The 14507-nt window shown below is 40.4% G+C and overlaps 1 protein-coding gene across 2 annotated transcripts in view; it reads right to left on the reverse strand.

The window, feature by feature from the left end:
• Positions 1 to 14507, reverse strand: part of Dmxl2 (Dmx like 2) — a 141593-nt gene that overhangs the window by 102959 nt on the left and 24127 nt on the right. For both annotated transcript variants that reach the window (XM_029481293.1, XM_021171445.2), the window contains exons 3-6: positions 13278 to 13349; positions 9693 to 9771; positions 8789 to 8924; positions 8094 to 8160 (exon numbers count right to left, since the gene is read on the reverse strand). In XM_029481293.1, the coding sequence (XP_029337153.1) occupies positions 8094 to 8160; positions 8789 to 8924; positions 9693 to 9771; positions 13278 to 13349 (354 nt within the window). The remainder of the gene's footprint in view (positions 1 to 8093; positions 8161 to 8788; positions 8925 to 9692; positions 9772 to 13277; positions 13350 to 14507) is intronic.

Raw genomic sequence — 14507 nt, forward strand, 5'->3', positions numbered from 1 at the left:
GTGCCGGATGTCTGCGGCCCCAAAAGGGTGCTGCCTCAGCGGCTCTGTGGCTCCCGCCTGTCCCAGAAGCTGTCTGCCTCTGTGGTGCACACTCTCACCTGTGCAGACTAAGTTCCTCCATTTTTATTATTCTTAAGTGACTGAACAAGCTTATCAAAACTTTCAGGGTTTTGTTTCTCATATCTAATTTCAGTAATTTTTCTTCCTTCCAAATTATTTGTTCCAGCTGTCTTCATCTGTTCTAGCTGTGACGGTTTCTGTTTTCTTTGACTCCCTGCTTGCCACTTAGGTAAGCTGTTTGGGAGTGGAGAGAGAGGAAGCCCATTGTACAAAAGGCTTCAGCAATCTCAGGGGCTGGAAAAGGCCTCAAACAAAAGTCAGCAAAAAGTTAGCCCTTCAGCCAGACTGAAGCAAGAAATCACCTCTGCCCACTGGTGTAAGTCTGCAAGCTGATTCCCTAGCTACGTCTCTAGGTGAGAATGCAGGCTCTAAGCCACCTTCATTAGAGTACTTCACACCCCTCATCAGAGCACCTAGCCAAGCCAAGACTCCAAATCCAAAAAGCTGAGATAATAATGTGTGGTGGAAGCTGCTGTGTTTGTAGTGTTACACAGTAAAAAAGAAAGCCAATATAGATATCTAATGATAAATATTATTGATAAATTTCAGGCAGACAAAGGGTACAGAGAATACGTTGGAAGGTGAGGTACAATTTATAAAGGTACCTAAAGAAACCTTGCTATCAAAGTGGCAGTCAGAAGTAAAAGGGAAGCCACACAGATATCTGGGAATGCAAGGTTGGGGGTATAAGTGTAGCAACAACTCTATGTGTACATGTGCCAAACCTGTTTATGAACACTGAGTCAAGTCTACACAGGTATGAAATAACAGCAAACAGGACTGAAGGAATGATCCCTGGACCTACACAGTACAGTGTGCATGTGGGCCATTAGAAAGCTTCTGGCTTTCCAAAACTGAAAAGGAAACCTCATGACAGGTTCAGGGAGTGTTGAGACAGGGTCTTACTTTGTAGCTCAGGCTAACCTGACACTCACAACAATCTTCTTACTCTAGGCTTCTCAGTGCTGGAACTAAAGGTGTGTGCCATATCTGATCTTTTGGCTTGAATTTTTAAAAGGAACACATTGAAAAGACAGGAACACAGTTAAAATCTGGAAGAATTGTTGTAGTAAAGTTTTAAAGACAGCAAGTGATTCATAATGGTGGCTTGTAACTGAATTTACCATGGAGGCAATCAAGAAGAGCACAGGGTTTATCTGGGTGGGCTCACTGTCCACTGTAGCTTAAAAAACTAGTGAGTAGATTATGAATATATCCAAAAAGAGATCCACAAGGATGAGAGTGGAGGTAAGGATCAAGGGATAAAGGGAGAGGAGCAAGCAACAGACACAATCTTGTCATCAGCATTTAAAAGATGGCATTTGAAAACTAAGAGAACAGCTATATTTAGAGAAAAGATCCAAAAACTAAACCTGGGCACTACAATACGAAAAACCGCAGAGACAGCTGGCGTGGCATATACCCATAATACCAGGACTCAACAGGTAGAAACTAAAGGATTAAAAGGCCATCCTCAGCTATACAGAGAGCTGGAAACCAACCTGAGATCCATGGGACTCTGCACCACCACCACCACCACCAAAAATAACTCTGCCCAAAGTTGCAGAAATAAAATAATGCAAAAAAAAATTAAAGGACAATTACAAATAGGCAGAGGACAGATATTCTAGGCAGTGAAAATACTCTACACAACACTACAATGTCAGGTCCATGCGCTTATAAATTTACCCAGGCCTGCTGGATGGGCACAAGAGTGAGTCTTAAGATAAAACACTAACTTTGGGTACCAAAAGTTGTCAGTGCAAGTTCATCAGCTGAAATAAATGTGGGCAAAACAGGAAGATGTGCATGTATAAAAGGATAAGCAGTTCAGAGATTTCTCTGTGCCTTCCTCAGTTTTCCTTCGAATCCAAAGTACTCCTTAAAAAAAAAAAAAAAAAAAAAAAAAGGCTTTAAAAAGAAAGAAGTAGCTAATGTGTTGCCTCATGGTTACAAGTTAAGTAAGAATTAACCACAGGACTCAGTTACAGGAAGCTTCTGATGACCTCTAGCAGAGTGCTGGTAAGTGGTCTCAACTGAAAACGAGGAAAACCCCATGTAGACAGAAAAAAGAAAACACCCTTTCTAGGCTCCACAAGGATGCAGGCAAACCCGGCAGAAGCTGAGGGGTGTTTCTGTCATTCCTGCCTGGAAACAGACTCTAAGCCACTCTCCTGACAATACAATAAAAGTGTGACTTAGAATAAGCATCCTCCGACTCAGCCCCCCACCCCCACTGTTAGGATTACTACTAGCAGGAGCCACCATGCCTAGCCAATGAGAAGAGGGGACTTGCTATATTGACGACTATATCAAGACTTCTTTTAAAAGCATAGCAATTACGGCAGTGGCACAAGTACAAAGAATGGACACACTGAACAGAGCCCAGAACCAGATGTATAGAAGTGCAAACATTCGACTTATGACAAAGGTAGCTCCAGAGAGCAAGGAAAGAGAAGCCTTTCAATACACTGTGTAGGACCCCTAGATATACAGACAGATACACAGAAAAAAATTAACTGCTGCTGTCTAACCATTCCCCCAAATTATGAAAATTACTAAATGTCAAGTACAAATATAAAATGTCCAGCTTCTAAACCAGGGGCTCTCAATGTAACAGATGCTTTTGGTCCATCACTCATACCCAACAGACTTAGCAATCTGGTGTGTCAGTTTCAATTGAAAGTCTACTTGCATCTCTATCTTTGAAGCATCTCAGTTCTAGCCTCGCCAGTCCTCTACCAATTACTGATGTGTAAAGAATATGAATAAGAAATGAATTTGGGGGCTGGTGAGATGGCTCAGTGGGTAAGAGCACCCGACTACTCTTCCAAAGGTCCGAGGTTCAAATCCCAGCAACCACGTGGTGGCTCACAACCATCCATAACGAGATCTGGCGCCCTCTTCTGGAGTGTCTGAAGACAGCTGCAGTGTACTTACATATAATAAAAATAAATAAATCTTTAAAAAAAAAAAAAAGAAATGAATTTGGGAGGGTAAGGAAGTGTAAAAAAAAATTGGGGATAAGTTGGGGAAGGAGAAAGAATATGATTAAATATACTGCATGAAAAATATTTTAAGTAATTTTTAAAGAGTATGTACAATGAATACAATGTATACGAGTAATGCTGGCTCCCAAGAGTACCCACAGATTTAAATCAATTAATACACTTAAGAAAAGGCATGCAGCCATGTTCCTTAAGAATAGGCCTCAATCCAGTATATCTTGTCTGATATTTCCCATGTGATGACTTGTTAACTGTCACGGTAGCAGAATCTAGAATGGCCTGGAAGACAGGCCTCTGGGCACACCTGTGGAGGACCAGCCTGACTGCACTAACTAGGGAGAGACAATCGCCCACTGTGGGTACGAACATTCCCAAACATTCCCTGGCTAGGATCCTAGACTCCATGAAATGGGGAAGGGAGCTGAGAAGCACCGTGCATTTGTCCCTCTGCTTCTTGACTTAGGATGCAACAGGACCTGCCTCTGCAAGCTTCTGCCTCTGTGACTTCCCCATGATGATGGTCGGTAACTCAGAACTGTAGCCAAAACTCACTTTTCTCCCTCAAAGTTGTTTTGTCAGAGTATTTTATCACAGTAGAATCAAAGAAACCAAGACACCTCCCATATTAATTATAGGTATCCTTATCTCAATGTGTGATTCTAAAGAAGCATAGAAATTAAGACCCAAAGTCCCATGAACTTGAAGAACAATTACCTCTGTTTCCATAACTACTATTTGAAGAAAATGCTTCAACAAAGCAGAGCAGTGTTAACAATCTGTGTGATGTCTGTTTAGAAATCAAATATTTTGATACCACATGATGGTTGCTACACATCTCAAAATATTTTCACATATTTTACCTAGAAATTGTTAATGATCAAAACTTCTGCTAACCTGCATATGACTGTAACCTTCCTGTCTACAATGCGGTACAATTTTCCTATTATGTTCTTGTAACTCTTGAGCAACTACCTCTGCGCCAAGCCACAAGACTAGGCCACAAGACAGTAAAACTGGACAGTTTCACAACTAGAGACACCTAAAGGAATCTAAGTCAGCATACTACAAAGAGCCGCCTGCATACCCGTGTTTACTGAGCACTGTTCACAATGGCCAAGGTCTGCAAGCAGCTGAGGTGTCTGTCAACAGATGAGTGCATAAAGAAAATGTGATACATATACATACATAATGGAGGGCTTACCTTTGTTTCTGTTGTCTGGAAGGTATTTTTATGGGAGGAGGGGAACATTGCTTGAGACAGGTTCTCATTATATAGCCATGGCTGGTCTTGAACTCATAATCCTCCTGCCTCCACTTCAGTCTCCCAAGTGCTAAGATTATAAAATACTGTGCCATCACAGCCTGCCATGAAGGAGTTGTTTTAAGAATTTTATTTATACATTTTTATTTTTGTGAGAAGCCACATGTGCCGTTGCAGAGTGGTGCAGGCTACTGCTGGCCAACACGCATAAGTTTGGGCAATCGACCAATGCTTACTTATGCAGTAAAGTTTTTCGCCAAAACACTGCCTGGCCCGGGCATGATAATGAGGCTCTGCAAAGTACTAAGAGAATAACCAATCAGATGTGAGACATGCAAATGAGGTATGATAATGAGGTACTGAGAGAATAACCAATCAGATGTGAGACATGCAAATGAGGTATGATAATGAGGTACTGAGAGAATAACCAATCAGATGTGAGACATGCAAATGAAGTATGTTAATGAGGTACTGTGAGATACTGAGAGAGAGTAGCCAATCAGATGAGGAACATGCAAATGAGGCATAGTGCATAACCAATCCGGGTGTGAGACACGCCTCTCCTAGGCCTATAGAAGCAGCACCAGTTCTGGGCTCGGGGTCTCTTCGCCTCTACAATCAAGCTCTCCCAATAAACGTGTGCAGAAGGATCCTGTTGCAGCATCGTTCTTGCTGGCCAGTCCGGTGAGCGCAAGATATTTTTATGTTAATTGGTGTTTTGTCTGCCTGCATGTCTGTGTGAAGATGGCAGATCCTGGAGTTACAAACAGTTGTAAGCTATCACGTGCTGGAAATTGAACCTGGGTCCTCTGGAAGAGCATTCAATGTTCTTAATCACTAAGCCCCAGTCTGTCTGTCTGTCTGTCTGTCTGTCTGTCTGTCTGTCTGCATAAGCTTACATGTATCACCTGTATACAGGAACCACAGAGTCCAGAAGTGGTCATTGGAGTCCCTGGTATTGGAATTGCAGGCAGTTGTAAGCTACCATGTGGGTATTGGAAACCAAACTCAGATCCTCCAAAACAGTAATGTGAGCTTTTAACCTCTGAGCCATCTCCCTAACACCCATAATGGAGCTTTTTGTCTGCCATTTAAAAAGTTAAACTTTGTGATCTTCAGAAAAACAGATCAAACTAGAACTCCTCTCGTGCTAAAGACAAGTTGTTGTCTGGCATGGTGTCTATTGTATGGCCATTTTGCCAAAAGGAAAGAAATGCCAAGATGTCCCTAATGCTCAGAACTTAAAGTGACCCAGGATAACACACTTGAGAATCAGCCCAGGGTACATTTCTGCCTATGGAGCGCTTACAGTCTTCTATAAGAACAATTTCTTTCCCCAGTTTATGAAATGGCAGAATTGAGTATGGATTTTTAAAACTCTAGAAACAGGAAAATAATTACCTAATGCCACTGAGGAATAGCATAGCACTTTTAAACTTGAGTTCAGATAGAAAGTGACTACAAGGCAGACCTTTAGAGTCTGGCAAAACTCACAACACCTAGGAGTCAGAGTCTGACTGGTTGCTACTCTTTCTAAAGCAGGTAGATACGGTCCCTCCAGGTAGACCTAGACATCCCAATGGGTTTCTAGGATAAAGGTTCACTGAGACCACTCAGTGAATCAACACTCTCTGAATTTCCAAGTTTTGACAGCCTCCAAATAGTAATGCTGACTGTACAAATCTGAACAGAGTCCACAAGCTACACTTACAGCCCAACAGCCTGAGAATGCTGGCCTGGGAAGGAAGACAAGCAAAGGAGGTGAGAACATCAGCCAGCGACAGCAGCTTCCCAGAACTATCTAGCACTATCTATGAAGGCTACAGAGCCAAACGACCTAGGGTGCACTCAAGCCATTCACATGCCTAACACACGTGTGCAAGACCCTCACCACAGCAGTACTCAATTCCCATCATGAATGGCATGACAGGATAGTGGGAAAAGAAGGGAGGAGTCAGTAAGCCATATTCAACAATACACAGATGAACTCAAGACTTAATTCTGAATTAAATTGTTTTAAGTTTTAGAATAAAATAATGGATTAGTCAAACCACAGCCTGTAAGCTACTCTAATAAATCCCTTCTATATTTGCTTTCATTCCATTCTGTTCCTCTAGAGAACCCTGACTAATACGCGCATAGTAACATACTGTCTGAGAATAAAGGAAGGAAAGAAGAAAGGTGGGGAACGGGTGGGAAGGAGGCAGAGAATGTCACTGTAAATCCAGTGGCACACATCTACCTTTTTTTTCTTCTCCTTTTGGAGACTGGGTCTTACCTGCAGCTATGGCTGATCTCCAACTCACAGAAACCCATCTTCCTCTGCCTCCTGAACACTGAGATTAAAGGCATGTGCCTGTCACCTCCTGACCTACCTGCTCCTGCTTCCCAGTGCTCAGACTACAGGAGTGCTTCATCCTGTCCAGCTCACATCTACTTTTTAAATAGAACTACATTATAGAAAATAGAAAACAAATAGAATAGAAAAACAAATTTTGGGCTGGATAGATGGCTCAGCAGTTAAGAGCACTAACAGCTCTTCCAGAGGTCCTGAATTCAATTCCCAGCAACCACATGGTGGCTCACAACCATCTGTAAGAGGATCCGATGCCATCTTCTGGTGTGTCTGAAGACAGTGTCCATATACCCACATACATGAAATAAATAAATAAATCTTTAAAAAAAGAAAAAAGAAAAACAAATTTTAAGGTAGGTATACATCTAAAAGTTTATTAGTAGCACAACTAGACTCACTGAGTTTTTGTTGTTTTTGTGTTTTGAGTTTTTTAGGGTTTGGGTTTTTTTTTGTTTGTTTGTTTTTTGGTTTGTTTTTTTTTTGGTTGGTTGGTTTTTGTTTTTTGTTTTCTTAGACAAGGTCTCACTATATAGCTCTAGCTATCCTGAAACTCATTCTGTAGACTAGGCTGACCTCGAACTCACAGAGATCTGCCTACCTTTGCCTCCCAAGCACTGGAATTGAAGACATGCACCACAATGTCCAACTTAGGGCTCACTGGGTTTATAAATAAATAAATAAATAAGGACATCAAGTTGAATAAATATGGAATAAGTGAGTCTGGGAGAAGTTGAATATCATCAAAATACCATGTATGAAATTCTTAAAAGTTAATTTTTTAAAATTTAAATGTAAATGCATGGTGAACAAGATTCCCAGTGGTTAAGGCTCAATGACTTGCATTTGATCCCCAGGACCCACATGTGGAAGAAGAGAACTGATCCTTGTAAGTTGACTGACCCCACTGATCCTTGTAAGTTGACTCCCACGCATCATTCACTCTCACTCACTCTAGCCCTACCCTCCCTCCCCCACTCTGTTTCTGTCTCTCATACACACCATATACACAATAAATGTAAACACTTTTTCATATAATTGCACTAAAGTAAAATAGGAATAATCGCAGCCATTATTTCCCAAGTGTATAATACCTGTAGAGATCACACCAGATCTTTTAGAAACATCTCCCCATTTACAGAGCTGAGAACTAAGCTCAGGACTTCACCAATAGTAACCACTGCTCACTATCACTGAGCTGTATCTCCAGCCTCACAAACATTCTTACTATTCTTCACAAGCAAGTTTTGCAGGAAAATCTCAATTTATGGGAGACAGAATTGGAAATGAACGTAAGGGATATTTTCAGGTGTTTTGCTAGAGTGCTTTATTTTTTGGCTTGCTCCCTTACCTTTCCAGCAGTGGCAAAGTATTCACCGTCAGGAGACCATTCCATCAGATGTACAGACACTGAGGTTCTAAGAACAAACAAAACCAGTGTATTCAGAACAGTATGTTCTATGTATAAATGGTCAAAACAAGATATTCCTAATATCAATATCACAATCATCATAACAGGATTTTTCTGCCCTCATAATAATACAAAGAATTCCACCTTCCTAAAATCATTACTAAAACTAAGCCAAAGTATACTTTCAAAAACAAAGAATATAATATCCATACATGATATTGCTACATCCATGTGAATCAAAATCCTCATTGTAACATTACAAGCTGAGTCTCACCATCCCTGGATAACTGGGAATCTTTACATAGCCTGTTCTGACACCAACAGGCAGTCATCGTTGCACTCCAAAAGGTGGCTGGAGCTTCCAAGCCTTTCCCTCACTCTTATTTCAACACACTGTGTCATTTTGTCAACTCAAGGACTGAACTATAAATATGATTTTTTTAACTTTTGGAATAACAATTAACTAAAGCACAGATTAAAAATTAAATAATGATATTTTAATAAGTTTTAGTTTTAAAAAGTCTACTTTTTAGATTTCAAAACTACAATACCACCAAAAAATAAAGACCTCTGTAAGAAAGAACATAATTTAGGAGATTCAGTGAATCACTGTCACAACAGACACAGACACTAACTTGCACTGCCAGATGCACTTCCAATCATTTAAAACAGGAGGGACTCTATTATCGACTTCTTCCTCCTCTTCTAGAATATCACTGCCTGGAGGAGCCCACAGCTGAATCGAATCAGTTGCTGTCAGCAATCTGTTATCTGAAAATTTAAAAGTGTTCTGATGAATAACCCAGGATTATCTAAGAATAGAAATGCACACATGGGTTCTGTTGGGTCTATAAACTAGTAAGTTTTGAAAATATACAATACCAGCTATGCAACAGAAATCCCCTACAAGATAAAAAACAGGAAAAAGAGCCTAAGCAAGGACTGTTATTAGGGAAAACTTGAGGGAGAAAACCCCACTGCCCAGGGCTTACTCTGGCAAGCAAGGCTGACAGGAGCTGAAGTGGAGTACCACAGCTCAGACGCCTGCTACAGTGTAAGTATTCTTACGATATGATCAAAACTAAAAGTGAGTATATTACATGAAATATACAACAACCCTCATTAATTGTAAACATAAAAGGGTAACAGCTATGTATTATTACAGGTTTCTAATCTTTGCAAATTAAAGACAATAATTTCTTGAAATACACCATATATAAGAAATGTTTCCACCCCTGTCTTATTTATCATTTTGTAGATAAAATAAGAGTAAATTACATCACATGTTAACTAAAAAAAAACAAAAAACACACACAAAACAAATCACTGGTTCTTGAAATAAAGCAGTAGAAGGCAAAAGCAGAGAGAAGAAAACTAAGCTCTGTGCAAAGCAATGGATACAGAAAAGACAAGCCTGTATCCACTCACCAACAAAAATACATTTGTAATGTTTTTATCATCAAAGATTATGACATTTTAATTAAGTACATTCAAATCAAATGCTTCATTTTAATAATTTTAAGTATAGCTGCTAAATACCTTGAGGATCCCATGCTAAGTTGTATGTCACGGAACTCAAAAAAAACTGCCCAGTTTTAAGCCACTGACACTTGAGTTGCTGAAACATGTAGAGAGAAGGAAAAAAAGGGATTTTTTTAAATACCCCAAATTCTACCATTGTGTCACCTTCTTCAACTTAAAACAAACTTACAAAGATTTAAATATTTCATTACTATTTTAAAATTACTTCAACAAAACCCACTTACAGGTCACACTGCCATATTAAGCTGTTTGCTGTGCCCAACTAAACATGTTCTCTCAAGCTTCCTTCTGTCTACAAACAGATTTTCAGTACATGAGCATCCTTTCCTCCACTTCTCCATCTAAAAAGCCCTATCTTTCATAATGATTTGCATAAATCATGGCGTCTGTGAATTCTAACACCCTTCCAGCGTCTGAAACATTTCCACACTGTCATGACAACACTGACTACAGACTTAAGTTTGTGTGTCTGACTTTCCTACTAGACAGCAGCACTTTAAGGGAAGGAAGGATGTCATAGTAATTGTTAGGTATTTGTCACTGTTGTTTGACATTTTATGTTTGTCTGGTTGTTTTTGTTCTTTAAAAAGAAAAAACAGGGTCTAGTCTCAAGTAGTCCCAGCTAGCCTGGAACTTGCTATGTAGCAAAGAAATGCCCTAGAACCCCTGACACTCTGCCTCCACGTGCTGTTATGGGGACCTACTAGCATGGCCAGTACATCTGCTTGTTGGTAGGACTGGAGCTAGGAAGAGTGTGAGTGAGGAGTTTTTAGTTTTGATTTTGTCTTTTTTGCTTGTCTTTCTCTTTGGGATTTGAGATAGGGTCTAGCCATGTAGCCCAGTCCTGGTTGTAGTGATCCTCCTGCTTCTGCCTCTGAGCTAGACTACTGCTCTAATCTTTTTCCTTCAGCTCATGCCATGCCCATTATAAAATTCGTCTTATTGGGGCTGGAGATGGCTCAGCAGCTATGAGCACTTGCTGCTCTCCCAGATGACCCAAGTCCTGCTCCTACCACCTGGTGCGGGAGCCTTACAACCACCTGTAACTGTAGCTACAGGGAGCTGACACTCTCTTCTGGCCTCCATGGCACCTGCACGCACACATGCACGCACGCATGCATTCACACAAACACACACACACACACACAAGAGGGGGAGGGAATAAAAATAGATCATTTTGAAACTTTTATTAATGCACGGAAATGGACTCACTGTTTCAAGTTAGATAAAACTCCCAAAAGGACAACAGATTTTAAATATATATGTAATTCACATATGTGACCTGTTATATTTGAATATTTTCTATCTAATCTTTTCATTCTATAAGGAGATTAAACTTTTGGGATATAGTATTCTAAATAAGTCAAAGTATATATTTCTTTGTTAAAAAAAATAAAGCAAAACAAAAGCAAAAACACAGTACAACATAGTCCCATCACATATGTGACATGCACAGGTCAGAGGTTGTGAGCCCACAAGTGGGTCCTGGGAACCTAACACACGTAGGCTACAAGGCAGTTAGTGCTCATAACCAATACCCATCTCTCAAGCCTCTGAACCTGAGTTTCCTTTACTGTGTTCCTAGTCAGTCTTTTTTTTTTTTTTTTTTTTTTTTTTTTTTTTTTGAGACAGGGTTTCTCTGTAGCCCTGGCTGTCCTGGAACTCACTCTGTAGACCAGGCTGGCCTCGAACTCAGAAATCCGCCTGCCTCTGCCTCCCGAGTGCTGGGATTAAAGGTGTGTGCCACCACACCCAGCCCCTAGTCAGTCTTTATTTGGGGGTTGAGAGAGATCAAATCCAGAGCCTTGTGCATATTAAACAAGAGCTCAGCCAATAATCTATACCTCTAGATGACTCTTAGACACTGTACAATTTAATAACTATTTCTATAATGAAAAAACTTATGTTTTCATTCAGTTTAGAAATATAAAAACTCGAATAAGATTTCAATTAAAACTGGTTTTTAGAAAACCTTTCGAGATGGGCACAATGGCTCACACCGGCAGTTCCTGTATGGTCTGAGTCTGAGACTAAAGGAGAACAGCTTGAGCATGGGCATTTGAAGCCAGCCTAGGCAACATAGCAAGACTTCATCTCAGCATGTAAGTGAAGTGAATGAAAATCCTAACTTTCTTACAGGGCTACTGACATAGCTCAGGTGGTACGGCGCTTGCCCAGCACCCCCACAGCCCTCGATGACCCCCCAATACAACATAAACTTAGAGTGCTAGTGCATGCCTACTACACGAGCATTCCATCGTAGAAGGAGGATGGTGAATTCAAGATCATCATCTGATAAATAGTGAGTTCAAGGCCATCCTAAAATAGATGCAAGCCTTTCTCAAAAAATACTTGTGTGAGTGTAGGTGCACACATATCAAAGCACACATGTGGACATCAGAGGACCCTTGAGGGTCCAGTTCTCCCTTCTACCTTATTCAGACAGGGTTACTTTGTCATCTGCCACTACATATACCAGGCAAGCTCCTGATTCTCCTGATTCCATTTCACTACTGCACCCAGCTTTGCATGGGTTCAGGGTATTCAAACTCAAGTCCCCACACTTGTACAACATCTAAGCCTTCTTCTCCAGCCCCCATGTGTAACTTATAAACTGGTTGATGATTCTAACCATATAGGATTTCCTTAACATTAAATAATATAAAATGCAGCACCGAGTATATATGTGAATGGCTCTTACTGTGATGTACAAGACCATTTATCTGGTTAGTGAGCTTACCTAAGTATGTAACTCCACTAAACAAATATTTAGGGAGGTCTGAGTACACTAGATAATATTCTAAAATAAAAAATGGGATGTAACAATAATCAAAAGAACCAAGCTACCTACATGTATAGGATCTTATGTTCTAATTATAAATAATATACAAACTAGTGCTATGGAAAAAGCTTAAACTAGATAAGCAGATCAGGGCACAGTGGCTCACACCTATGATGGCATCACAAAAAAGGTTGGTGCGAGACAGAAAGGAATAGTGAAAGGAGGATCTGCAGCTCCCAGCACAGCCAGGCCTCCCCTCCCTGAGGAGGTATAGTACACAAACCCACAGAGCGTGACTATGGGGAGGGCGACTAAAAACAGCAGAAGAGCAAGTGTGGCTGGATTCTGAAGAACAGCATGGGAGGAAGAAGGGAGGGGAGAGGCTACCTGCAGGTTTACAATCTGCAAGAAATATTGCACCCTTAGAGATTATAAAAAGAGAAGTTATACACCTCTCTACTGAGAAGAAAGAAAAAAGGGCCATCAGAATAGAAAACTAGTACCAGAGACTAGCAATAACCCAAGCAAGGGAAGAGCAGTTCAGACTAGGGTAGATCTCAACACAACAAATGGCAATTAGTAATACTCCAGAAACTTAGGATTCTATAAAACCTTCACTACACTTCACAGACATTCCTACCCACTGTTTGTACTGCTTCCTGAGCAGCTCTCTACTATAGAGTCTAAGGAAACCAGAAAACTAGATTCAAAAGTTAACCAAAACTAAATAATAATAATAATAATAACAACAATAATGAGATTAACCAGATTAGGAAATTCTGCTATCAGTGAATACTTACACTGTTTCTCTTATGAGAATTTATACCCAGGGGTTCAAAAATACACACAGCATTCCCATATGAAGCTGCAACCTAAAAGAGAATGAACATGACATTAGTGCTTAGGAAAGAGTGAAATAGAGACAGCCTTCTCCATATAGTAACGTATAAACTAATTTCATACAATCCAATTCCAATATATCTCCATGGTTTACTTCTTCAAATAAACCTGGCAGTATAGTAGATTTAACAATCTCTGCTACCAAAAACTTCAGTAGCCTTGTTTTAAAGTTACAAAGGAGACAAGATCTCAGGTAACCTGGGATAGCCTCGAACTTGATATGTAGCTAAGGCTAGCCACAAACTCCTAATCATCCTGTGCACCTCAATATCTATTTTAACAAATTGCATTTTCTAGAATAATTTATTTTGGGACCAGGAAGATAGCTGAGTAAAGGCACTTGCCACCAAACCTGATAACCTGAGACAATCTCTAGAACCCACATAGCACAAGAGAACTGACTCCTACAAGCTGTCCTCTGACCAGTACACACACACACACACACACACAAGCACAGTAAATTAACAGATGTGATTTTCAAATTTTTAATATTTTTAATATAGAGATAACTTTAGTGACGAAAATACATCTTAGCGGTACATCTCTTTATCAGCAATGTTTATAATCCAGTGGAAAAAATATAAAAATCGTGAGAAGTTTTAAGACTATGTCACAAAAATGGCTTTAATTATATCATCAAACAGAAAACACCAATTGGAAAATCACCTTGAACAAGGAACAGAAATAACAAAGAGAGAAATCACTGAACTATGCAGAGCACCCAGATGGAGCAGCTGCTGTGAGTCTCCACTGGAGGGGGTGGGGGGTGAGGGCCAGGACTGCTCTGCTCCAGACCAGACCTGATAAGAAGGGCTGCAAGTCCCTCCACTCCAAGGGGCTACCAGAGCCCAAGTCTAACAATTGCTGGAAGTAGTTCCCAATTCATCACCCTCTTGAGGAGGAAAAATCAGAATCAGGAAACAGACCAAAGCCCTCCCTTCTAACACCATTGACTCTCATTAATCCACAAAACAAGCCTTCTGTGATGGTTTGTATATCCTTGGACCAGGGAGTGGCACCATCTGAAGGTGTGACCTTGTTGGAATAGGTGTGACCTGGTTGGAATGGGTGTGTCACTGTGGGTGTGGGTATAAGATCCTCACCCTAGTTGCCTGGAAGTCAGTCTTCCA

Source organism: Mus caroli, chromosome 9 (assembly GCF_900094665.2).
Source record: "Mus caroli chromosome 9, CAROLI_EIJ_v1.1, whole genome shotgun sequence".
Lineage (NCBI taxonomy): Eukaryota > Metazoa > Chordata > Mammalia > Rodentia > Muridae > Mus > Mus caroli.